We start from the raw sequence: 24,342 nt of genomic DNA, 5'->3' as shown, positions 1-24,342 counted from the left end.
TACTTTAATAACTATCTACAGTATTAACTTCTTAGGATTGTCTTCTAGGGATTTTTTTTATTTTAATCGGAGTAGCACTAGTTACTATAATTAAGTTTAGAGCTTCAGAACATACATTTAAACTATGAGATTTTAAATGGAATATGTTTTAGTTTATGAACCAGTTAACTTTAGCGTTACCATTATACTATAATTAAAAATTTGTTAACACTATTTTTCAGATCTAAAGCCTTTATTTTTCTAAGTAAAGCAAATCTGATCTATACAATTTTATTTACAGTGATATAAATTTTTATATCAATTAATTAGTGCATTATTTAGTAAAGAATAGTAGATAATATATAGTATCTAGATCTAGTTTGTTTATACGCGCTGAGACTGGATTGATATACTCAGGCGTATGTGGTTGTGCATTTCACAGAAATTGAACAATTAAATATTAATTGTTTAAAAAATAAAATGAAAAATTTCATGGGAGGATTGTCTTCAATAAATTCATTGCATTTACTGTGGTATTATAGCACTTTTACAATGCTTCATCTAGGCAGTTTTTTTATTAACGTCGCTTATGAGGTTAAGTGCCATACGAAGATCTTTAATCTAAATAAGCTAATTATGAATAAACGCTAGGAGATATATGTATTATCCACTGTGCAACCTGGATTCAGTTACTGTTCAATCCCTGAATTTTGCTAGACCCACATCAATCGACTCGTACCTGCCTATCTAAACCAAAGAATCGATTTCTTAATATATTTACTCATCTTCACTGCCCAGTCGCGAAAACTAAATAACCTTCTACCAGGTGCACGCACCTTTTATATCATTAATGGATCAACCTTACTGCGTTGAAGTTCATTGGCCGTTGACAAAGTTTATCTTCTGTTCTTCTGCAACGCACCGAGCGAAAATCTAGGTAAGGTTGGAGTAGCGGCCTAGTGTACCAAGAAAGCCCACTTGAGCTTAAATAATGTCCCGTTGTGGTACCACAGTAATAGCATTGGTTTGTACATAGCTAAGGTGATCAGTATACGATCAACGCCGAAAAAGGTAACGACTCCCCCATTGGGTGAAGGTAAACCAACCTGGTAGTTCTATGAATCTGGGTAGATCCCTAATATTGTAGGATTTATGACGTGCCAGAAGACAACTTGGTCCAGAAACCTTTAGCCACCAGCCCAGGACAATCAATCGGAATGTTAATCAAAGAAGTCCAAGGATGAAGCAGTTATTGCCAAAGGATATTGGAGCCAATGAAAGCGACAGCATCCTGGGAGGGAGATAGATCATTTGGCCTTACCCACGTGGAGGCGATCTAAGCTACACCCCAGCGAAAGTCTAGTTTTATGGCGAATTCTCATCTCTGAATAATGTGGAGCCTGGAAGTTGAGCCTTTTTAAGCTTTGATGCAGTACCACACCTATGCACGAAGGCTTTCTTGTTTTGACATTTTTTCTATTGTTTTTTTTGTTGTTAAATAAATTATAATTCGAAATAAATTTCGTGGTGACAAATAATTTTTAGTCTTTGTTAAATTTTAATGTCTTCACTCATAATTTAGATGGCTTTAGGTGTACCAACTGCGTGCCTACGGGAGTGAATTTTGGTGAGTTGGTTTTTATACTGTATATTACTACCAACAACGTCTATCGAAATAAAGCATTAAAAACTTTCAGAAAGAAATTAACAATTTAAAATGCGAATTGAAATAATATAGAAAACTTCCAATAAAAATTGTTTAAAATTAAAAAATCAGTAATTCATGAATTATATCCTCCATATCAAAAAATAAATATTTACATTACATTATTAAAAAATAATTTTTCCTCCTTTCACCTGAAAAACGAATTATCCTTTCACATTAAAAGTAGCAACTGCAAGTAATTACATTTAATATTATGATTGCATATCTCGCACACGTTAACGTCTTTACAGTTGCTTCAGCTACTGCAGTTGACAGCAGCTCTGCTATATTTAGCTTTGTTTTTCTTTATTCGCATGATTTTGCTTACACTTGCTTTTGCGAGTTTATGTACACCGCTGCTACTGCACAGCTAGATTTAATGTTTTTATTATATTTTGTTGTATTTTTTTTTCTCTATTTTATGTAGAAATTATTGTTTTACATTTTCTCTCCATTTTAGCATAACTAAAGTTAAGAACACGCACAAGTATGTACCTTCAAGTTATGAAGCTAAAATTTATCTCCTCGCGTCATCCTCTTAAAGGCAAGCACTGCTAATATTAACATTTTTTTATCTTTACATTGTTTTTGTTCGTAAGTGACTGTAAGAGCAATGTTGCTATATGTTGGTCGCTGACAGCTTTAAGCATAACGCCTTCATTTAAGTGACGTCTGCATTTATGCTTAAACAACATCATTTTGCTTGGTAACACTGTTAGCTACTGCTCTCTTAAGCTCAGGCACTGCATTCTACATGTTGCTTACTTTCTTTGCATATTAAAACTCTACTTGCGCTTTTGACTTTGTTATTCTTGTTAACTTTTTGTTTATTGGTGTATGTAGTGCGTATGTTGTGTAAGTGTGTGTACAATTTGCATACATAACATATATGCGATTTGATATCCTCCTTTAGTGCATACAATGTGTAACAGCTGCTGCTGTTGCTCTTATATCTGTTATTGCAATTCAGATTGCTTTTAATGTAATAGCAGCACAATTTTATGCGTGACGCATTTGCATTTTCTGCCGCTGTTAATGTTGTTATTGTTGATCGTTGCTTGTTGCTTTTTAAATGTTGCTAATATTATGAAGCAACTTTTCTGACAGTTTTTCTTGTCACATTGCTGAAAACAAATATTTATGTTTACATATTAAATTATGTTAAATGAAACCATTAATCATATAGGACATGTGTAATTTTAATATTAACGCTTTTACATTTTCGTAATATGATTATAATATTTTACCACTCTTATTAAATATAGTGTTGGAGCGCTTGAACTCAAATAATTAATATATTGTATGATTAATTTTTCTAAATTTGATATATTATATATTGTAAGTTATATATTTAACATATTGTACAATTGATATATTATATAATTAATAGGTTAAGATATGTTTAATTAATTATTCTAACTAATCCCTGTATAATCTGTAATCAAACCAACAGTTCTAATTCTTGCTCTTTATTGCCTGTTGTTTTCGTGCTCAAGATGAGCAAATTTTACAGTTTTTTGTATCATTTTCTTAATAATTTTGTATTATTTAAATATATTAGATAGACGAATCTTTCACACTCTCTATCTTGATAAATATTGAAAACGGATTTCCTCTTTCATACTATTTTATTATGTTTTTTCGATCAAAGAAACAATTTTCGCTGCAAAAACACTTTTAACCGAAATACCCTATATATGTACATCTCCTTACTCTTAAATGTTACCCAAAGATTGTGAAGAAAATGACATAGTCAATGTATGGCATCAAAATTGAATGTGTTTCTCAAAAAAACAATTACTATTAGAGCCAGCAATATATATCAAGACTAACTCCATTCTCTAAGATATTGTGATAAAAACCGATATAGACAAATTTCAGTATAATTATAGCATTCAACTCGATATAACATGACCTTTTAAAAAATATATATCAGGATATCAAGTTGCTTAATATCGAGAATTTATGTAAATGCTGTGTAGTTTATAAATTCGTTGTCTATGAGTTTAGTAAAAAATTTATATCTAATGAGATCCTTTCACTAAAGTTATACTTAATTCATTTCCTTAATATTGATATATTAAAAAAAATTAGTTTTTACAATTATTTATATAATATTTCTTTATTTAATTGTTTAAGTACTTATTATGTATCAGTTCATAATCATCTCAATAGGTGTTTGCTTAGCTTAAAGTACATAAGAGTATGGAGATGCAGCGGTATAGTGTAAATGTGATGCATATGATGGTGCATAGGCTAATGGTGCAGCAAGTCTAGGTGCTACTAAAGGTGCAGAATAAGCTAAAGGTGCTGAATATGCCAATGGAGCAGCAGCTGCCAGAGGTGCTGCTACTGGTGCAATTGGTCCAATAGGAGCAGCCGCAAGTGGTGCTGGTGCAACAATTCTAGCTACTGGTGCAACTGGTGCAACAACTCTAGCTACTGGTGCAACTGGAGCGGCGGCTACAATTGGTGCAGCAGCAATTCCATTGAAAGTTCTAGCCACAACTTGATTACTTGTAGCTGTGATAAGTGGTGCTGGCGCAGCTACAACAGCTGCTGGTGCAGTATAAGCTAAAGGTGCACCAATTAAACCTGGTTTGGCAGCAGCGCAAGCAATTAAAGCAAAGATGACTACGGTCTGTAAGAGATTTTAAATATTAAATGGTATACATTATCCTTAAAATTACTATTTTTTATACTTACAAATTTGTACATTTTTAATTTTTTATTAAATGTTTGTTTTGTTTCTTCGAAGTTGACTTGTTAGTTTCTGATATTTGATTGCTAACGGTTTTCTGCTTTTATACCTTCCAGCCCACAATAAAATAATTTATGACTAACCCACTCAAAATTGATGGCAACTGGTCGTACTCAGGGCATCCAATTTTTAATTATTCATGGCACGTCGTTTTAATTGATATATCGGTACCCAGTGGTAATGAGTTCTGTTTTGAAATTATTGTGCTCTTTGAATATTTGGTGGTCTATTATTTTATTACATATATTTATTACATATATATTGTATTTTTAAATTTATAATTTTTTTAACTTAGTACTGTTGATGTAGCATTTATTTATAGGTAATAATTTTTTTTAAATAAAATAATTTTCTCTAAACACCAGTTTTTATTTTTACTATTACTGTTAAAAAATCAATTTATTAATCTCTTTAAAATTGAATTATGCTCAAATAAACTATTTTAATATTTCAAATAGTAATGCATATACTATCAGATATATTTTTACCGTAAAACAGTTACTGTAATATGTTGACTACACCTAAACCATAGCTGCTCGAATCAACACCTAATGTTTGGGGATTTCAATATAGCATATACGAGTATCAAAACTCATCATAAATTCTTTATTATATTAATAATGTTTCTTCATTATTTATTATTAGTATTATTGAACTAAAACATAAACAGAACCATAATGTTTTTAATTTACTGCAGCTATGAGATACTAATTTGATCTTTTAGTTTCTGATCGCTGACCCTTAAGTCACTCTACTATTGCTCCTATTTGAACTTCGCCACTAGAGTCTTCCACTCTCTGGCGAAGTTATGAGAAATAAAATGTTAAATAATTACTCATCTACTAAATTAAACTTATTTATTAGTTTTCAATGTAAGTATAAATATTTCAACCTATTTTAATCGTACGTCCACACATAAATTTTTATGCTTGACAATTATTGACATTGAATTTAAGTTTTGGACGAGTCGTAATATTGCAACAATTTACATGAATTGAAGACAAAACTCAATTATTTAAAAAATATACTAAATGGTACCAATACAATATTTTGTCTATAGTTTTAAGGTCATTGAACGACTTATAACTTAAAACAAATTTTAAAAAATATTGCTTTATATAAATAACTGAATTTTTGGAAACATCAACACAGTTCAACTTTAGTTGTTTCTATCAACAAAACAAAATTTTTAACAAACCAAAAATGTTCAAGCTTGTAAGTTGTATCCTCAATGGTTTTAAAATAAAATTATATTAAAAAAACGTTATTAATACAATATTTTATTTTTTAGACAATCGTCATCTTTGCTTTAATTGCTTACGCTGCTGCCAAACCAGGTTTAATTGGTGCACCTTTAACTTATACTGCACCAGCAGCTGTTATAGCTGCACCAGCACCACTCATCACAGCCACAAGTAATCAAGTTGTGGCTAGAACTTTCAATGGAATTGCTGCTGCACCAATTGTGGCCGCCGCTCCAGTTGCACCAGTAGCTAGAATTGTTGCACCAGCACCACTTGCGGCTGCTCCTATTGCACCAATTGCACCAGTAGCCAGAGTTATTGCCCCAGTTCCAGCACCACTTGCGGCTGCTCCTATTGCACCAATTGCACCAGTAGCAGCACCTCTAGCAGCTGCTGCTTCATTGGCACCTTTAGCTTATTCTGCACCTCTAGTAGCACCTAGACTTGCTGCACCACTAGCTTATGCACCATCATATCCATCACATTTACACTATACCGCTGCATCTCCATACTCTTATGTACTTTAAGCTAAGCAAACACCTGTTGAGATGGTAATGAACTGATATGTGATAAGCATCTATTAAATGAAATAAAATAATATATTAATCAAATTTTTTACATCTTTTAGTCTTTTTCTATTATTCTTACTGATAGTACAAGTGACAAAATATTTAACTTCCTTAAATGATGGCATACTACGAACAACTTTTCCAACCACTATAAATTTAAACCACTATAAGTGTTATAACGTCCTTTGCTTTCTACCTCTGTAGCATAAATTTAAACTTCGTTTAAGAGCTTTGCGTACATCCACAGGACACGCACTCACCTTCGAATAGACTTTGTACGCAAGGATTCATGTCGAAAGGAGGCGAAAAAAGTTGCATTAAAATAGTAAAACTAGTAGGTAGCAACAATATGCACACAATGTTCATTTAATCTAATAGTGCCAGCCAGGTATGCTGGTATCCTTGCTCCTTTTTTCATACAAAGTGTGTACATCTTTCATGGCGCCACCACAATTTATGTGCTGTAGTTTTTAAAAGCACTTTTCTGTTTTAAGTAGATAAAAGTACTTTGTGCATATGTTTCCCTTGTAGGACGCACACTTTTACGACCATGATGACAATATTGATAATAGCCGAAGTTGTGACATTTAAATTGTAAAGGATCAGCTAAATACTTTAATGATTTCTTATCGTTTAAGGTAGATTTATTCTGCAATATATAAGACTGAGTAGCAAGAAGTCATCTTTGGATCATAACTGGCTAAAATTTATTACAACTATAATAAATATGTTTTATGGATGAATTTTTATTACACCAAATAAGTACTTAAGAGAGGCATATATGTCCCTTTTTACTAACCAATAACTATATGTTTTATTGAGATAGAAAATATTTGTTTAAAAGATTAATAAAATAAAAGAAAAAATAAAAAGATTTCAGAAAAAACTTTTGGATGTCTTATGTTTATCGTAATTCTTCTGAATATTTATATATATTAAATATAGTTTTATATTGTGGAAGGTTGGGACAGCACACCGTTCATCAAGTGACCCCACTGAAGTGAAGGATTAGCCGAAATAGACCACGAAACGTTGGATCTTTTGTCGTCGGTCTTGGATATCGTTATTAAGTTAAAGCTGCATCGCTTGTTAGTGCTCATTTGATTGAGGTTGGCTGCCAAATCGTCACCAATCCAATGATGTCCCATGACAGTCAACTGAAAAATATCTACTGAAATGTTTATGTTCTAATTTAAAATAGGGTCTTACTCAGCATAGCATTTTAGAAATATAGTTAAGTAGCGGTATCTATATTGCACAGTTCCAGACGTCCTTGCGTAATATACAAAAAAGGCATTTTACGGATGATCAAATTTTATTAAGCTAAAATTAAAATAAAACGGTGCAAAATTATAACATTATTCAAAAATGATTCTATAGAAATAGTCTCTCTAAATTGTTTATAAAATTCTATTCTATATACCAATTAACCTCTTTTTTATATAAAACTGCTCTTATTTCTCCATTAAAGAGCATAATGTTAATTATATAATTATTAACTGAGAACCCAATACTTTAACATAATACAATGAAAAAAGTTTAAAGGAAATAAAGTCGAATATTTCTACGAGCAACTTTATATCGACATTTCTAGATAAATGCTTACACGTTCATCGAACTTATTTTATATAAATTGAATGTGGTTGTGAGATATATATAGTATCGTCTTAGTCGAAATTATCTATTTGATGCACCAGAAAATGAGTTATTTTGTTCTTGTAGCATTCTTCATTCTTAGTAAATCCAAAAGCTATTTTAATTATCAAAAATGCAATGCATCTGCATCTCCATTAGTATTATTATTATTCTTTGTGAACGTGAACTTCCATCATGAACAGGGATTTTCACTTTTCAAATGTGCCAATAACGCTTATTTACAAAACTATATAATCTGAAATTAATTTCATTGTTAGAGATGATATTCCATAATGAAGTGAATGAAGCTGTTTTGAATAGCTCTAAAGTTCAATTTACACAATGTCTATGCCATTAATGATCAAGTTTTCCGATTAATTGATTTTCTGAAGCTCTAAACTTAAAATAGTAACTAGTGCTACTCCGATTAAAATAAAAAAAAATCCTTAGAAGACAATCCTAAGAAGTTAATACTGTAGATAGTTATTAAAGTAGACGTATATTAAATTAAAAATTATAAATTCATTTATTTATATATCAGTCATTCAACGTAAGATCTCGTTTACAATAAAACTCGAGCAGCTGAGAGTGGTGCAGAGTATGCCAATGGTGAACTATAGGCCAAAGGAGCAGCGGCATAAGCAGCGCGGGCTAATGGAGCTGAGTAAGCTAAAGGAGAAGCGTAAGCCAAAGGAGCAGCAGCGGCCAAAGGAGCAGCTACAGGTCCAACAGTTTTCACAATTGGAGCAGCAGCTAATGGAGCAGCAACTGGAGCAGCGGCGACAATTGGTGCAGCAGCGATTCCATTGAAATTTCTAGCAACAACTTGACTACTTGTAGCAGTAACAAAAGGTGCTGGAGCAGCTACGACAGCAGCAGGCACAGTATAGGCTAATGGAGCACTTAGTAGACCTGGTTTAGCAGCAACACAGGCGATGACAGCGAAGATGACAACGACCTGATATAGTAAATAATATTAATAGAAATATCCTGCTATAATTTCTCAATTAACTTACAAATTTGAACATTTTGATTGGATGTTTTTTTGTACTTTAAGTTACTGTGAAGAGAACTAAAACGTTTTTGATATCAAACAAAGAGCTTCGCACTATTTTTATACAAAAATTTGTATAAGTGAAATGATTCACTTCACAATTGCTAGTTGCTAGTTGATAGTTGGTAGTTGCCTGTTACCGATTTTTATTTACGAGTTCAATTTTAATTTTAAATTTCAATTTCAATTCATTGACTTAACGCGTTTGTATCTTAAAACGGTTATTGTAGTTTTTGAACTTCATTAAAATTCTTCACACAAATTCCCAAAAATTGTATAAATGAGGTTTCGGTGTTTAATATAAGAAACAAGCAATTTAACATATTTTATAAAATAGTTTTGGAATATTGAATGGAATGACTCAAATATTTTGTTTTGCATAAATGCAGAAGGACAAGTGCAAGAAATGACCTTTTTAAGCATTTTGCTTCACATTTGCAGTTGAAATTTGTATAAAAAGAATTCAGTTTCGGAAGAATATATCAAATACAAATCAGCTTTTGTTTCACAAACAAACACAAATTAAACTCACAACAAACAAAATGTTCAAATTCGTAAGTTAATCAAGAAATGGTAAAAGGATATTTTTAACAAGATTATTTACTCTTTCAGGTCGTTGTCATATTCGCTGTCGTTGCCTGTGTTGCTGCTAAGCCTGGTCTGCTTAGTGCTCCATTAGCTTACACTGCACCCGCTGCTGTTGTAGCTGCTCCAGCACCTTATGTCACAGCCACAAGTAGTCAATATGTTGCCAGAAACTTTAATGGAATCGCTGCTGCACCAATTGTTGCTGCTGCTCCAGTTGCTGCTCCAATTGTGAAAACTGTTGCACCTGTAGCTGCTCCTTTAGCCGCTGCTGCACCTCTGGCTGCTGCTGCTCCATTGGCTTATTCTGCTCCTGTTGTTAGTGCTGCTTATGCTGCTGCTCCAGTTGGTTATGTTAATGCTCATTTGGATGCTGCTTATGCTGCCGACAATGTTCACATCGGACAAAGATACGATGGTGCCATTGTGCCAGCAACTTATGCCGCTGTTTCTCCAGTTGCTGCTCCAGTAGCACCAGTTGCTCCATTGAAATATACAGCCGCTCCTGTTCTGCTTTAAATTATGGATAAAAACCATATTCGATTGAAAAATAATTAAACTAATGAACTGAATATCTCAAACAATTTTATTTTTTATGGTTCTAAACTATATTGTCGGATATAGTAGCCTAATATAGTTGAAAGTTTTAGCCTTTTATTAATTATTAATTAATTAATTAATATTAATTATTATTTCTTATATCCAAATTTTCAAAAAATGTTTTTAACGTTCCATTTGTGATTTTGTGTCAACTATTTGAAGTTTTAAGGTTTACTTTTTGGTAAAGATATTAATTCCCAATGACCATTAATATATTGTTGAATTTTAATTCTACTATTTAAAAGACGATATTGATGGCTACTGACATATACGATACATATTTCAGCAATATGAGTTTGATATTAATGAGTTGTTATGCGACATTGTAGTTTAAAGTGCATTACACGCTAAATATTGCTTCGTTAGACAAGGGGCGCAATATGAAGCATATTGGTACTCCTGAAAGTGACCTTTATGAGATGTAATCAAAAAGTAACAAAAATGTTTATTCCTTTTCTATTTTATTCTTATCGTATTCAAGTAACTTAATTCTAGTATTTTTTTTAACTATTAGTTCTCCGTAATTTAAGAAACACTGTTGGAATGTCTTTTTAGGTATGGTCTTGAGCGACTGTACTTTTGACTTTAGAAAATAAAAAATGTTACTATGTAATACACATTGAGCGTAGATGTATGCGGTATAATAGTGATATACTGCTTCACCACAGACCATTGAAGAAGCATCAAATTATTAAAAAAAATTTTTCTTGCCACTCATTTCATTTCTTAAACATTGGTAAAAACAGCTTCTCATGAACTATTTATGATTCCTACTTCCTCAGCAAGCTTTCTCTCTCTATTAGAAAACACTATTTATTTAATTTTTTTTCATGTTTTCATCATTGATGAATATATTGGACTGACCAGACCATGCGTTGTTTTTAATATCTTCTCGCGCTTTCTGTGAAGATCATTACATTATGATTGTGACATAGCCGCCAAAAAACTACTTTAGCATTGTACATGCTACACTATTTATCATTCCGTTTATAGCATATCGGGTTTCAGTATAATAACTCCGACCCGATTCTTTCCCACACAAAAGATCCTTAACCACGATAATTTTCATTCGCTCTGCATAACACAAGCTAAGTATCGCAGCTGCTTTATAGTTAATGTATGCGTTACTAGCAGTGCAACCAATATACAAAAAAAAATCGACAAGAAACATAATGTACAACTTTGAAATTCTCGTTACTTTTTGAACATATCCTTTATGGGGATTGTTAACAAAGGGAAATTTTTATCAAAATTCGCATATATCCTTGCAATAAATTAATTTAGTGCACTGAAATTTGCAACAATAAAAAGGAAGTTAATATTTTTGAAGCAATCATTAAATTTTTTTTATTAAATACTTGCCAGTGAAGTTGTTGAAAGTCTTTATAAAAGTAAAGGAAAGAATATCTGTTATTAAGCTACAGCTTAAATATGTTGCAGCATAAATTCAGTATAAATTTAGTGCGAGTTCAAAATGTAAAGCTGTCTTTTCGCAGTGTCCAAAGGATAAACATCTGTATTAAAATATTGCTCAAGCGATTAATTCTCTGGCAACAGCAGTTTTTGATATATGAAAATGTTAAATTTGACTTCAACCCAAAAATGGAGATTTATTTATAAATAAATACTCAATATATTAAAATTACTTAAGATTTATATTGAAATTTAATAATATAACTCAAAAAAGATCAGTCTTTGGAAGTGCATAGTTCAAAGTAATCTGAGATCTATACAGAATGTTAGCACGCCTTGGAATGAGCAGTAAATCTAACTACTAAACCAAAACTAATTTTTGGTTTAAACAAAAGTGTTTAATAGTAGATATATTGAACTCGACTTAACTATTTGGAAATGATATGTTAATGCAACTGAGTTTGGCTCCTACTGGAAAGCCCGATTAAATCATGTGGCAGGCAATCAAAGCAAAAGCAATCAACTGTAAAATTAGTAAACGTACTAATTTATTTAAATTTTATTTCATTTCGGATGCATCTGAATGGTGCATCCAATGCAGTTGTGCAGTTGTGCATTTTAGCGTTTGGAATGTAATTCAGTAACTCAGAAATTGTTTACTCCTTTACTGTCCATTGATTTCTGTTTATATTTGGTAAAATCTATTTAATTTTTATCGCAGTTTTACGTTTTATTTTAACGGATTTACGGCTTTGCATTTCAATTGGAATGCTTTAAAATTTTTGTAACTGACCAATGTCAACAAACTCATTGGCGGATTGGTTTGAAAACATTTTAGATACTCGCGTTTCGCATTTTAAATGGTCGAAATAATTTTGATTTATATTTAAGGTCAATAAACACAAATATTTATTTGCAAATACCAATACAGCTTGATTTGATATTAGAAACAGAAACCAATTTGATTTAGAAATAAAATCAAAATTATTTTAATAAACCATTAAAATCAGCATATTTTCAACACATTAAATTGAGATATGTGATAAGTGTTTATATAAAGCATTTAAAAATATATTGTATATTTAACTGAAAATATGTATAATTCAAAATATATTAAATATTTATTATAAGTTAATAAAAACTTAATAAAACTTTCTAAATCGAATTTCGTTTATAGCGACACTACTTTTATCACTATAAGTTGATTTTAAATGCCTTCATCTTGTTATTAACCTAGTTATGCCATTGTGACACCGGGTTCGTTGTCAGTCCCAATGCTTGTCTAGCTACGATAGTACATTGTTTAAAAAATATATAGCGAATCTGTCTTCTTAATCTCGAAAGGATTAAGGAGCTATATTACACTAATTAGCAAATAAACAAAATTAACATTTCTTGTTCGTAGATGTAGTCATCAACACATTATATAGGTCTAAACTAAAAAAACATTTCTTAGTTAAATATTAGTAACTATTATTTTCCTGTTCTAACTGGTGAAGTAAACAACATCTTATAACTTTTGATTTATAATATTATATTTAATATATTACTTAAAGTTATTTTTATTGTTGAGATCATTTACAATAGAACTGAGGTAGCGGCAAGTTGAGCAGAGTAAGATAATGGTGCACTATAAGACAATGGCACTCCTGTATATGAAGCACGAATAAGAGGAGCAGAATAAGCTAAAGGAGCAGAGTAGGCCAAAGGAACAGAGTAAGCTACTGGTGCAACGGCTTTTGCAACAGGAGCAGCAGCCAATGGAGTAGCAGCAGCTAAGGGAACAGCTACAGGTGCAACAGTTTTCACAACTGGAGTAGACACTAATGGGGCAGCAGCTAATGGAGTAGCAGCAGCTAAGGGAACAGTTACAGGTGCAACAGTTTTCACAACTGGCGTAGATACTAAGGGGGCAGCAGCTAATGGTGCAACAGCTAATGGAGCAGCAACTGGAGCAGCGGCGACAATTGGTGCAGCAACGATTCCATTAAAGTTTCTGGCAACAACTTGACTACTTGTGGCAGTGACAAAAGGTGCTGGAGCAGCTACAACAGCAGCGGGTGCAGTGTAAGCTAATGGAGCACTAATCAAACCAGGCTTAGCAGCAACACAGGCAATGACAGCAAATATGACAACTACCTGAAATTATATAAAATTATTTATAATCTAAGATATTTTAATCATTTTTTTAATTAACTTACGAATTTGAACATTTTGTTTGCTTTAAGTTTAATTTGTGTTGTTTGTAAATCAAAAGCTAATTTGTATTTGACATATTCTTATGAAATTGAATTCTTTTTATACAAATTTTAACTGCAAATGTGAAGCAAATTACTTAAAAAGGTCGTTACGTGCACTTGTCCTTCTATATTTATTAAAACCAAATACGTAAGATATTTCGCTTCATTACTCACATTACCATATTTGAAATTTCTCGACATTATATTAAACATCAGGGCGTTGTTGATACATATATTGGTAAGTTGTGCGATGAATTTTAATGGACTTCAAAAACTATAATAACTGTTTTAAGACACACATCAATTAACGAAATCAACTCACACATCGCGGTGAACGGATACCAATTTTCATCACTAACTGAAAAACTTAAAATAAAAATAAAAAGGAAATTATTATGAATAAGTTGGTAAGTAATTCTATATAGAACTAAAGAATTTTAAAATAAAACCACTTCTTTTTAAGATTATCACTTTACTCCCCTACATAGCATGCGTTCTCGCTATGCCTGGTGTACTTAGAGCCCCGTTGTATTATACTGGATCTGACGAGTTGATGGCTGCTCCATCTTCTTTCATCACTACTCAATATAACCAAATTGTTACTAGAAAACACAACGACATTACTATTGCACCAGTAGTTACTTCTGTTCCAGTAATGACTCCATTAACTACAGCTTTAGTTGTAAAAAGTGTTTCCCCTGCACTTACGCCTTTGGTTACAATAGATCATTTAGATTATACAGATCCACTAGTTACTAATCCAGTAGTTACTGATCCAATGGTAAAAGGTGTTTTTTCTGCACCTGCTCGTCGTTTCATTGCTGGTGATCCTTTAGACATCACCGCTCCATCTGCTTACTCAACCTCAACTGTTCGTGACGTTTATACTTCTATTCCTTATGGAGATACTTAACTTTTATTATGAATATTTTGAACCAAATAAATAAATAAAATACTTAGGAGTTATTTAACTTAATTATTGTTGTCTTAATCTATTAACATCACTCAATAATAATAAGCAAATATTAGTACAATATATATACAATATATGTAAATTATAATCATTATACAATTATACAAAAATAATTGACTGAATACTTCAAGAACCTTACCTAAATTATAAAGGGGTAAACGAAAGCATAGTTCAACTTTTTACTTTATTAATCTATAAAAAGATATGCAGATCCTTTGAATAATATGACACGGCATCAACAGCTCAAATATCACTATAGTAAAAACGGATTATCATATCCACGCTTTTACTGCTTACTAAAAATCTCCAACGAGTATGTTTATGCAAATATAACTTATTGAGCATAAACTATCTTATCTTAGTTTAATAGTATAAACTATACCTTTCTGAATGTGTGAAATAAAAACCAGTTGAAATTCTTATATATATATATATATTTCTTTAAATTATTAGTTAGTTCCTTTTACATTTAAATTGCCGGACTATTTAACAATATGGGGCATACCTGAGAATTGAATCTCGGGTTAATTACCTTAACAGTCAAAGAAAACTTAAAAAAAAAAACTTTATATCATATATGGATGGACTTGTAACCCATAGAAAATGCTTCCACATTTATAAAATTTAGAAACTTGCTTTGAAGGGTGAAGAAGAGAAAACCGTTAAATATATATAATAATTGTAAACTGTACATGACCACGTTCAATGTGAAGTATTGTCCAAGTATTTAGTACAATAAAATTACTAGAAGGTCTAATTCAAAAGACTAGTGCCATTGTAAATTTTATTTTATTACTTGAATTTATACAAAAGTCCAAAGAATTATTTTAAAGGTCCCATTTTCGAATATTAAACTATTCCATTCAATGCCACATTTACAAACGTTTAAGAAATAGATCATCTCTTGACAATTCTAGCAACGTAACTGAAATCATTGCTTTTATATATCTTTTGATCTATCTAATTATCTGTATATCTCTATCTATATATTTATTTTTATTTTTTTTGATCTATCTATCTATTTATTTATTTATCTAGCTATAGGGGTATCTAAATATCTTTTTTTTTGTGTGTTATCTTCCCCCCTAAATTTACTCCAAATGGGAGCAAAAGGTCTCAATCCATTCACGATATCTTATTTTGTTAAGAGAATTTTTAATTGTGACCAGTTCAGTCCCATAGTTTCAAGCTCTGCTAGCACCGATCTTCTCTATGTGTTACTTGATCTCCCAGGTTTTCGTTTAAACGCTAGATTCCATTCTAATGCGGCTTTTGAGATATCAATGGCGTTTTTTACGGAATGTATGCCCAATCCATCTCCAGCGTTTTCTCATTATACAGTACTTAATTTCTTTTTGACTACAAAGTTGCTAGACCACTTCGTTACTAATTGTATAAGGCCAGAATTCTTTACAGATTATCTTTCTTATTTCATTGATATTGATTCACCAAGTTTCGCAACCATAGAGCATAACAGATTTAACACATGGTGAATAGAGTTGCAGTTTTGTTGATCAACAATAGAAACTTCTTGAATATATTTTATGTGTAATATTGCTAGGAGATTATAGCTAACTATCAATCTGTTTATCTACCTATCTATCTGTGTATCTATGTATATACATATCCATCTGTCTATCTATCTTACTATCCATCTGACTATTTATTATCTAAATAAACTGATTAATCATATAATTAAGAAACAATGTTTACATTTATAAATTAAATAATATTAAATAAAATTATGTATATCCTGCACAAATGGTTTTATTAAATAATTTAGACGTTTTTAAATCTTATAAAATGGTCTAGTTATTCAATAACAAAAGATGATTTTTCTTTAATTTGATACTGGATACCAAATTGATACTCTGAGTACAGCTAATCAAATTTATATAGTTTACAGCATTTTATTCTCTCGAGGCAGCAATCTAATCATCCAAACACTGCAATATTTTTTGAACGATAACTCTAAGTTTCCGGTATGTAAATCTCAATGTCTGAAATAAAAAAAATTTAATGAAATTCGACAATTATGTAGTGATATTTACAAACTTACCACCATATGCTTCTCGAAAATAACAAAGTAAAATGCCATAACAAAGAATATTATGACTGACACCCATAATAGCAACAAAATGGCGACTTCAGGATATGTAAGAACATCCGTAATTAATTGAACCATCCACTTAAGCAACATTGTATTCTAGTGTTCCAATAAAGCAACAAACAGAGTATCTATAACTTTCTTCTGAATGAAACTTCTCTGTAACTAAAATTTTATAACTAATATAACATCATTGACATAAATTTGATATTAGAATTCAAGACTTACTGCGAGAAATATAAAATTTGCTATGTGATACAGTGTATTTAATTAAAAAGATGAATTAAGAACAACAAACTTTTAATTCCATTATAGGTAACAAAATCTCAATTTGTAGAAATTTATTGAGCACTTATTTCAGAAGAACGTACTCCAAAAAAGCGAAGAGAGTTTTGTTATCAGGAAATTTTATAGTTTCTTATTGACCCTGAAACCGCTTTTGCATTACTTCAGGAAGGATCTCTTTTATGTTGGTATTTTAAACCATGCTTTTTTGATTTTCCGTTTGTGTGATCTTCATTATTTCACCACATTTTTTGGTTTTTTATCTATTTATTACACAAGTTTCTGTTTCTTTTTTCTATGTCTGATTTCTTCATCGTTCGCCAGTTCTCTGGTTAGGCTCACATCTTTCCACTATATTCTCCGACTTTGTTGAGTGGTACAGATGCAAAAGTATCCATGTCTGATCAGTTAGTAATTTTTGTCTCCCGATTTCCATTTGAACCAGGTAATTAGATTAGGTATCTGTATAACTGATCCTCTTCTTTGTATGCTAATGTTCCGTGTGTCTTACCACGTTGCGATAGTTTATTCCTGATCTTTTCTTTCCAATATCCGTTTTCGGGTATTGCATTGATTCATTTCTAATTGCGAGATTTCTGGTTTGTAGGCATTCAACTGTTTTTCTCTATTTCTTTATTTTTCTCTAGGTTGTAAAATTAGTAGAATATTTATGTATATCAATATATTTTTCGAATAACATTTCAAAACATAAGAATAGAGTTTATTCTTGTCACATTTGTAATTATGACAAATAGGTCTCGGTTGTAGACTTAATCGCTTCTAGCAGCATATTTATTAATAATATTTCATTACATTGAACTACTTCTCGCTATTGATACCATATTTGAGAGCTTTATCTAGTTCTCCAGCTTGTGAGATTAGTAGAGTGTATATATATATATATATATAGTATATATAACTTTTCAAATAAATCATTAGAAAGCATTAGAACAAAGTTTGGAAAAATTTCTAATTATGACAAATAGGTCTAGGTTGTAGACTTAATCGTTTATCGCAGCATATTCATTAATAATATTTAATTACATTGAACTACTTCTAGCTATTGACACCATATTTGAGAAACTTTTCAGTATATATAAAGACTATGCATATTAGAAAATATATGTAATTGAATCCTTTTCAGAACTTTGAAATACCAACCAAAAATTGTTCAACAACAGCTGCTTATAATACTTAGTTAATATATTCAACACGTTGTCTAGACACTTGAAACCTCGTACTCTACACAAATCCCAATCCCTCTCTCTACAGTTGCATTCTATATTTTTTCACGATAATCATTGACAGCAGCCGGATGTGATTGGTAAATACGAATTTATTTCAACGCAACAGCTCACAGTGGAGTCACTATAAAAGTTGGATGCACGAACTATTTCCCTTAAGGATGTGCCGGAAAAACGAAGAAAATAAAAGAAATTGAATTTGAAAAAAAAAAAAAAATAATATGAAACAACGCTGTCAGTTTCCAATGCTTTCACCCGCAAAGACTCTAAGCGTCCATTTTGCAATGTGCTTTGCATAATAATACTAAAGCCAGACTGCTAAGTGCAATTGGAATGGTCTCAAGTGTGCGATTGCAAGGAAGCAGGACAAAATTTACAATTGAAAACGTTAAGCATGAATTCGACCATTCATACAATCAATTGCATTATTTGTTGCCATTGATGTTGATAGTGTTGGACTTGTTATTATGGCTTTTTTGCATGTTGTATCCTTTGAGTTTAGTGACCATTGCTTGTTATTCCTTTAGATATTTTTAAAATGTATTCACTTGCATGCTGTGCACTTGTCTATTGAACATGGGACAAGGACATACCAGAGATACTATATACCATAGTATGTTGAAAAATGTACAAAATTGTTTTGCAATTTCTTTAAATAATTTGAAAAGAGCTTCTAACGAATTGCTTAAAGGCAATTCTCACTGCAATCCTATTGAGTTCGTTCGATTTAGTTTTATAGATACATTTAGTGTATAATTTTTATTTTTAATTTTTTTTTTTGGTTATTTTCCAAACACTTTTAACCACATTAAATGTATGGATTTTATTATATCTATTTTATTTACTTAATTTACTTTTATATACATATTGTGCTGTAAATATATGAAGTGATATGCTTCTATGCACATGAGATTGCCCACACTGAAGCTCTAAAGAATACATTTACGACTATATTTTAATTTAAAATTTTTAATAAAATTTAACTCCAGTTTAAATTCAATTTTTCTATAAAACTTTATTTAACCAGACTCGAAGTTAATTATTTAACACTAAAATTGTTATTAAGTAACTAATAACTAGTTTTTGAAATCAAAAGCGTAGACGTTATCACAGAATGATGAAACAGCACTGGGAGTTTTCGAAAGAAAAATTCTTCATAAGATCTTTCTCCTTTACGAGTTGGCGACGACTATCGCATTCAAATGAAACATGAGCTGTACGAGCTTTATCAAGACATTGACCTAATTCAGCGAATTAACATCCAGCGGCCTCGCTGGCTAGATCATGTTGTGAAAATGGATGAGAATGGATTCTCTAACAAAAATTTTTTTGAAGGAGTAGTTGGAGAAAGAAGATGTTGAGGTAGAACTTGATGTATCAGACAAGAAAAAGCAGGAAAAACGCCTGGACAAATATGCTGCGTTAGATAATGGGTATTTGTTATTTCTAAATAAGTAAGTGAATAGGACCAATTTTTGTAAAAATTTTTTAATATATTTTAAAAAAATATTTTTATAAAAGTAATTACATTTTTCTCTTAAAATATAAAAATATAATATATAAGATAAAAACACTTAAATACTTATTTTTAAAATATTTTTATACAAATAAATAGATTTTTCGCGTTTTAAACACTTCTTTTAATTTATTTGAATTTATATAAAAATACTAACATATGGAGTTTTCGATTGGTGAATCTGGGATAATTCTTCCAATCGAGATGTAAAAGTGCATCGTTTAGTGCTATGTTCATTTTTGATTGGTAAATTTAGTGCAAAATGTATAATAGTCGAGTTGAATTTATAACACTCTAGATATTTTGCCAGAGTAGCAAGATTACCCTGAAATTAACAGCTGTTTTATATGATTTGACAGATAAAGTGTGATTTGATTCGATATATGTATGTATTTATGAAAAATTTTAATGTCTAATAACGCTATTACAAAAATATTAGAATACTCTGAAAATGTTCGATTGAGCATCAAAATTTGGCTGATCGAGAGTAAATCTAGATTAAATACAGATTTACCAATCAAAAAGGCCATTATTTTTAAAATATTAAAAAAAAATACAAATAATATAATTTTTCTCTTCTTAAAGACTTTTTAAATGTAATTGAATTTATATAAAAATATTTAAAGAAGAATTTGTAAAAATATTTGCCATATAATTGTGTCTAATTAATTAATTAATATATTAATATAATATAACTGTTACTCATGATATCATTTCAAAGTCTTTATTTTTTATTATTATTAAAGACGCGAATTTTAATTTTTTAATATACCATTATTTTTAAAAATATATCAATTTTTAATGTCTTCATTATTTATGATGGGAATTTACTTCAAGTGTGCAAATGAAATGTTTATGGAATTTTAAATAAGTGCAATGCAATTAAATCAATATATGGTATGCTCGTGTTCATCGGCACTCATAAGAAATCGTGGTCTGATTAAAATATTTGGCAGCACTTCTGGGCAGTATAACATATAGAGTTTCAAAAAAGCCCATAATAATTTCATTACTTCAGCTAATTACTTATAGTTGCTTAGTTTGTTTTTGGAATAATAATTTACAATAATCCATGTCATAACACTTACCATATCATGCAACGTTGCTAAAGACCCTTAAAAAAATTTAATTTAAATAAAAACAAATACGGTTTATTTATCTGCAATAATAAATATTTACTCTGTCTTGCAAAGTCAATGCAAGGTGAATGAAATGCAAGAATGCTATACTAAAATTGCAAGAGTGCGAAAACACATCTATAACAGAACTTCAATATCAAAATGAAACAGCTGTTTTTGCAGCATACCATATCCACATGAGAAGCAACAAATGTCAAAACAGCTGTTTTTTTCCTTTTTTTTTGTTTCGTTGCAAACATATATCCATGTGTTTTGGTATAGCAAGATTGCAAGCAATTGCAAGAAACTTTGTGCGTGTACAGAGTGAGTATCCCAATTATATTAATTTAAATGCCTTGCAATATAAAAGTTTTCTGGGTATAGTCGAGTTAATTTTACTGAAACTGATGCTGTGTTGCACAACTGATCGATGTGTTTTTAACATTTTCTATTGTAATTTGTGAACTTTTCTAATTTATCAAATTAAGAAAAGGTATTAAATAAAATTAACTTTCAATGAAAATTCAAATATCGTTATGCCTATTTTTGTAGTAAGTAAGCTTAATTTAACTGGTTTTGAGCTCAAAGGCGATTTCCACCAGCATAGTTCTTAATGTAAACATTTACAAAAAATAAGAATATTATACGTTCTACCGACGTTTTTAAGTATAATAATCAGAATCGATACTGCAAAGAAATGCTGTTATACCCGTACAACACCTATTAATACTCTGAACTTTTTGTTCCATTTGATGTCTTTAGATCTATTAGCAAAGGATCTAATAACTGTTAAGTCAATAAAACTTTGCAAATCAGCAGTTTGGCGAATTTATACGACAGATCATATTATAATGCGAGATTAACTTCTACCATAATAGAAAGTCTACTTTTTATTAACATTATTCTAAGGTTCAAAACTAATTGGTCAAGTCCGACGGATATAATAATAAGAGTAGTAGTAGTAATAGTCGTAGAAGTAAAAATAATAAAAGTAGTTCCTTATTTAAAATCAAAAATTTTATATTTAAAATTTTTAAAATTTTAAATTTTTACTTAAAGTTATATAGAAGAAAATATTCGGAACTGAAGTAGGACAAAGATATTGTGTCACCGGTGCAATTAACAAAATTGCTTAACATTTCAATATCTATTTAATATAGACAGATGAATAGATGGATATATAACTATATTATGCATCTATATTTCTATATCTGCGATATAGAAAAGTAGTGGAAAAATGAGCATACCCTTAAAACGTTTCAGACAAACAAGTAATAATATTTTTAGCTTCCATAAATCCAATTTAAGTGGTTATGGTAAAGGTCTTAAAATACCATTATTATTTACTAACTTTAATTTACTCTTACAAATTAAAATATATTGACTCAGCAAGTATAATTAACGTGTTATATATTGTTTCGGTCTTGCATACGAAATTACATTTTTATCAAATGCAGACGATTAAAAGATATTGAGATAGCATCAAATTAAAAGACATAAAAACATTCTGAATTATTTACGACAAACGCTATTAAATCCACATTATCTTAGTCTGTTATCACATTTTAATCTAAAGTATATTTTAATAAATGATACTGAATGTATTCTTTACTTAACTAACTTGTTAAACTATACCTTGGTAAAAAAAGGTGCCGTTAAGAAACACTCTTACATTCTTTTCTAACACTATTTTGAATTATGTATTTGAAACCCTATATAATCATAAATTGATTGGATATTAGTTGTCGATTATAGTTTAATATATGATTTATATCTGAGCTAGTAGGTGCGTTGAATTTATATTCTTGTCCTTCAGAAATTGCTTTGTCAATAATATTGAACTTAAAATTCCATGCCAAATGTTACAGATTACATCAATAATTTATCATTAATTGTTTTTTCTTTATATTACCTATTTTTTCCTGAGAATAGGGTCCTACCAAGCAATTTGGAATCTATGGCTAAATGCACATGGTGGTTTGAGATCCTTTGATAAGTGATTATAATTGTATTTCAAAAGTCTCTAATATTAATTAAATGCACCATTCAATAAAGAAAAATGTACTCAATTTAACCAGTAGTTTTCTTTATTGTTCAAAAAGGTAGTGTGATCCTGTCCAAAAAAACAAATCAATATGAGGTCATATTCATATGATAAAACTAGAGATTATATCCTAAGTAACGAATAAGAAAATGCTTCCCAAATTAGTGGCGAAGAAGAGAATGAAATACCTTCCGCCCATCACATAAACTTAGGAAAAAAAAACCCATCCTATTTAAAATAGGATAGGATGGCAATATTTCTACGTATAGAACATAGAAAACAATACCTTGAATTACCATAGCACCTTTTAATTTTTTTTTAAGACCCTGATATAAGATTTAATAAGGTACATTCATAATTAATATATAAACTACAAAATAAGAAATAAAAAATGCATCACATTATAAACATTTTATGTTTATTTTCTATGAAAATAAATAGAAAATTCTTTAGGTGATACATCAGATAAATTCACATATTTTTTTGTATGATTACCGCATTTGTAAATAAAGATCATGTACTGGTATATGGCAGAATGCTACATCCTTGTTATCATTGGTATAATTTTTTATTAATTATACAAAATAATTGACAACACCTGGTCATACCTTCGCCATAGAGTCATCACATTTAGGGAAAAAGAGATATTGACCTCATTAGTCTATTTTAAATTACGAAATTTTACTTCTAACAAACTTGAAAATACTGTTCCATATATCTTCCTTTGTTACGTCTTTGCTTGAACTAAATAATGGTAATCTACTTCACCTGTTCTATTCATATATTTTATCTTTTTAATTATTATTATTTGAATATTCTATAACTGATTCATTATGTATTTAGAATTCTAGTTTGTAAAATATTATCAGAATTTTTATTCATTTTATTCTTTGCATTAATTACTATTAATTTTATTTAAAAATCGATTTTAAACAATTTTTTAATAATTTAACATTAAGTATTAAAATTTTATATTCAATTTTTTATTCAATATATTTGATAATTCATATAATCCAGTTAATAATTTGCATCAGAACTTGTAAGTGTTTACGCACAAACTACATAATTTTCACTCAACACTTTTTGCCCATGTTATCCTATTGGAGCATTAATTCTACTTTAAACTGGTCTAAACTTGATATGTTCCAAAATTCATTTGTTACAGAATTTGGATAGATACATAACGTACATTATGGTTTGCAGAAATGAGCATATCTATAATTTTATACGGTATATAATATTATGGACTTCTCCGTGTATTTGTATTTAT

The 24,342-nt window shown here is 30.2% G+C and overlaps 6 protein-coding genes across 6 annotated transcripts; 3 read left to right on the top strand and 3 right to left on the bottom strand.

The window, feature by feature from the left end:
• Positions 1–3,872: 3,872 nt before the first annotated feature.
• Positions 3,873–4,402, bottom strand: LOC119678673 (A-kinase anchor protein 14-like). The gene is made up of 2 exons (XM_038090647.1): positions 4,391–4,402; positions 3,873–4,325 (listed from the first exon to the last, which is right to left on the bottom strand). The coding sequence occupies exons 1-2, from the start codon at positions 4,400–4,402 to the stop codon at positions 3,873–3,875; spliced, it is 465 nt and encodes a 154-aa protein (XP_037946575.1).
• Positions 4,403–5,648: 1,246 nt separating this feature from the next.
• Positions 5,649–6,216, top strand: LOC119678662 (actin cytoskeleton-regulatory complex protein PAN1-like). Its single transcript, XM_038090637.1, has 2 exons — positions 5,649–5,660; positions 5,737–6,216. Exons 1-2 carry the CDS (start codon positions 5,649–5,651, stop codon positions 6,214–6,216), a joined length of 492 nt encoding a protein of 163 aa, XP_037946565.1.
• Positions 6,217–8,455: 2,239 nt separating this feature from the next.
• Positions 8,456–8,921, bottom strand: LOC119678653 (cuticle protein 38-like). The gene is made up of 2 exons (XM_038090625.1): positions 8,910–8,921; positions 8,456–8,851 (listed from the first exon to the last, which is right to left on the bottom strand). Exons 1-2 carry the CDS (start codon positions 8,919–8,921, stop codon positions 8,456–8,458), a joined length of 408 nt encoding a protein of 135 aa, XP_037946553.1.
• Positions 8,922–9,489: 568 nt separating this feature from the next.
• On the top strand, positions 9,490–10,051 carry LOC119668969 (testis-specific gene A8 protein-like). The gene is made up of 3 exons (XM_038078673.1): positions 9,490–9,501; positions 9,560–9,896; positions 10,002–10,051. Exons 1-3 carry the CDS (start codon positions 9,490–9,492, stop codon positions 10,049–10,051), a joined length of 399 nt encoding a protein of 132 aa, XP_037934601.1.
• Positions 10,052–13,123: 3,072 nt separating this feature from the next.
• Positions 13,124–13,758, bottom strand: LOC119678648 (calphotin-like). The gene is made up of 2 exons (XM_038090612.1): positions 13,747–13,758; positions 13,124–13,684 (listed from the first exon to the last, which is right to left on the bottom strand). Exons 1-2 carry the CDS (start codon positions 13,756–13,758, stop codon positions 13,124–13,126), a joined length of 573 nt encoding a protein of 190 aa, XP_037946540.1.
• Positions 13,759–13,779: 21 nt separating this feature from the next.
• On the top strand, positions 13,780–14,742 carry LOC119669608. Its single transcript, XM_038079586.1, has 3 exons — positions 13,780–14,023; positions 14,079–14,192; positions 14,249–14,742. The coding sequence occupies exons 2-3, from the start codon at positions 14,181–14,183 to the stop codon at positions 14,696–14,698; spliced, it is 462 nt and encodes a 153-aa protein (XP_037935514.1). The 5' UTR covers positions 13,780–14,023; positions 14,079–14,180; the 3' UTR covers positions 14,699–14,742.
• The last annotated feature ends 9,600 nt before the right edge of the window (positions 14,743–24,342 follow it).

This window comes from Teleopsis dalmanni, chromosome 1 (assembly GCF_002237135.1).
Source record: "Teleopsis dalmanni isolate 2A chromosome 1, ASM223713v2, whole genome shotgun sequence".
Taxonomy (NCBI): domain Eukaryota; kingdom Metazoa; phylum Arthropoda; class Insecta; order Diptera; family Diopsidae; genus Teleopsis; species Teleopsis dalmanni.
Note: the sequence above shows the minus strand (reverse complement) of the source record. Positions and strands in the feature narration are given on the sequence as shown.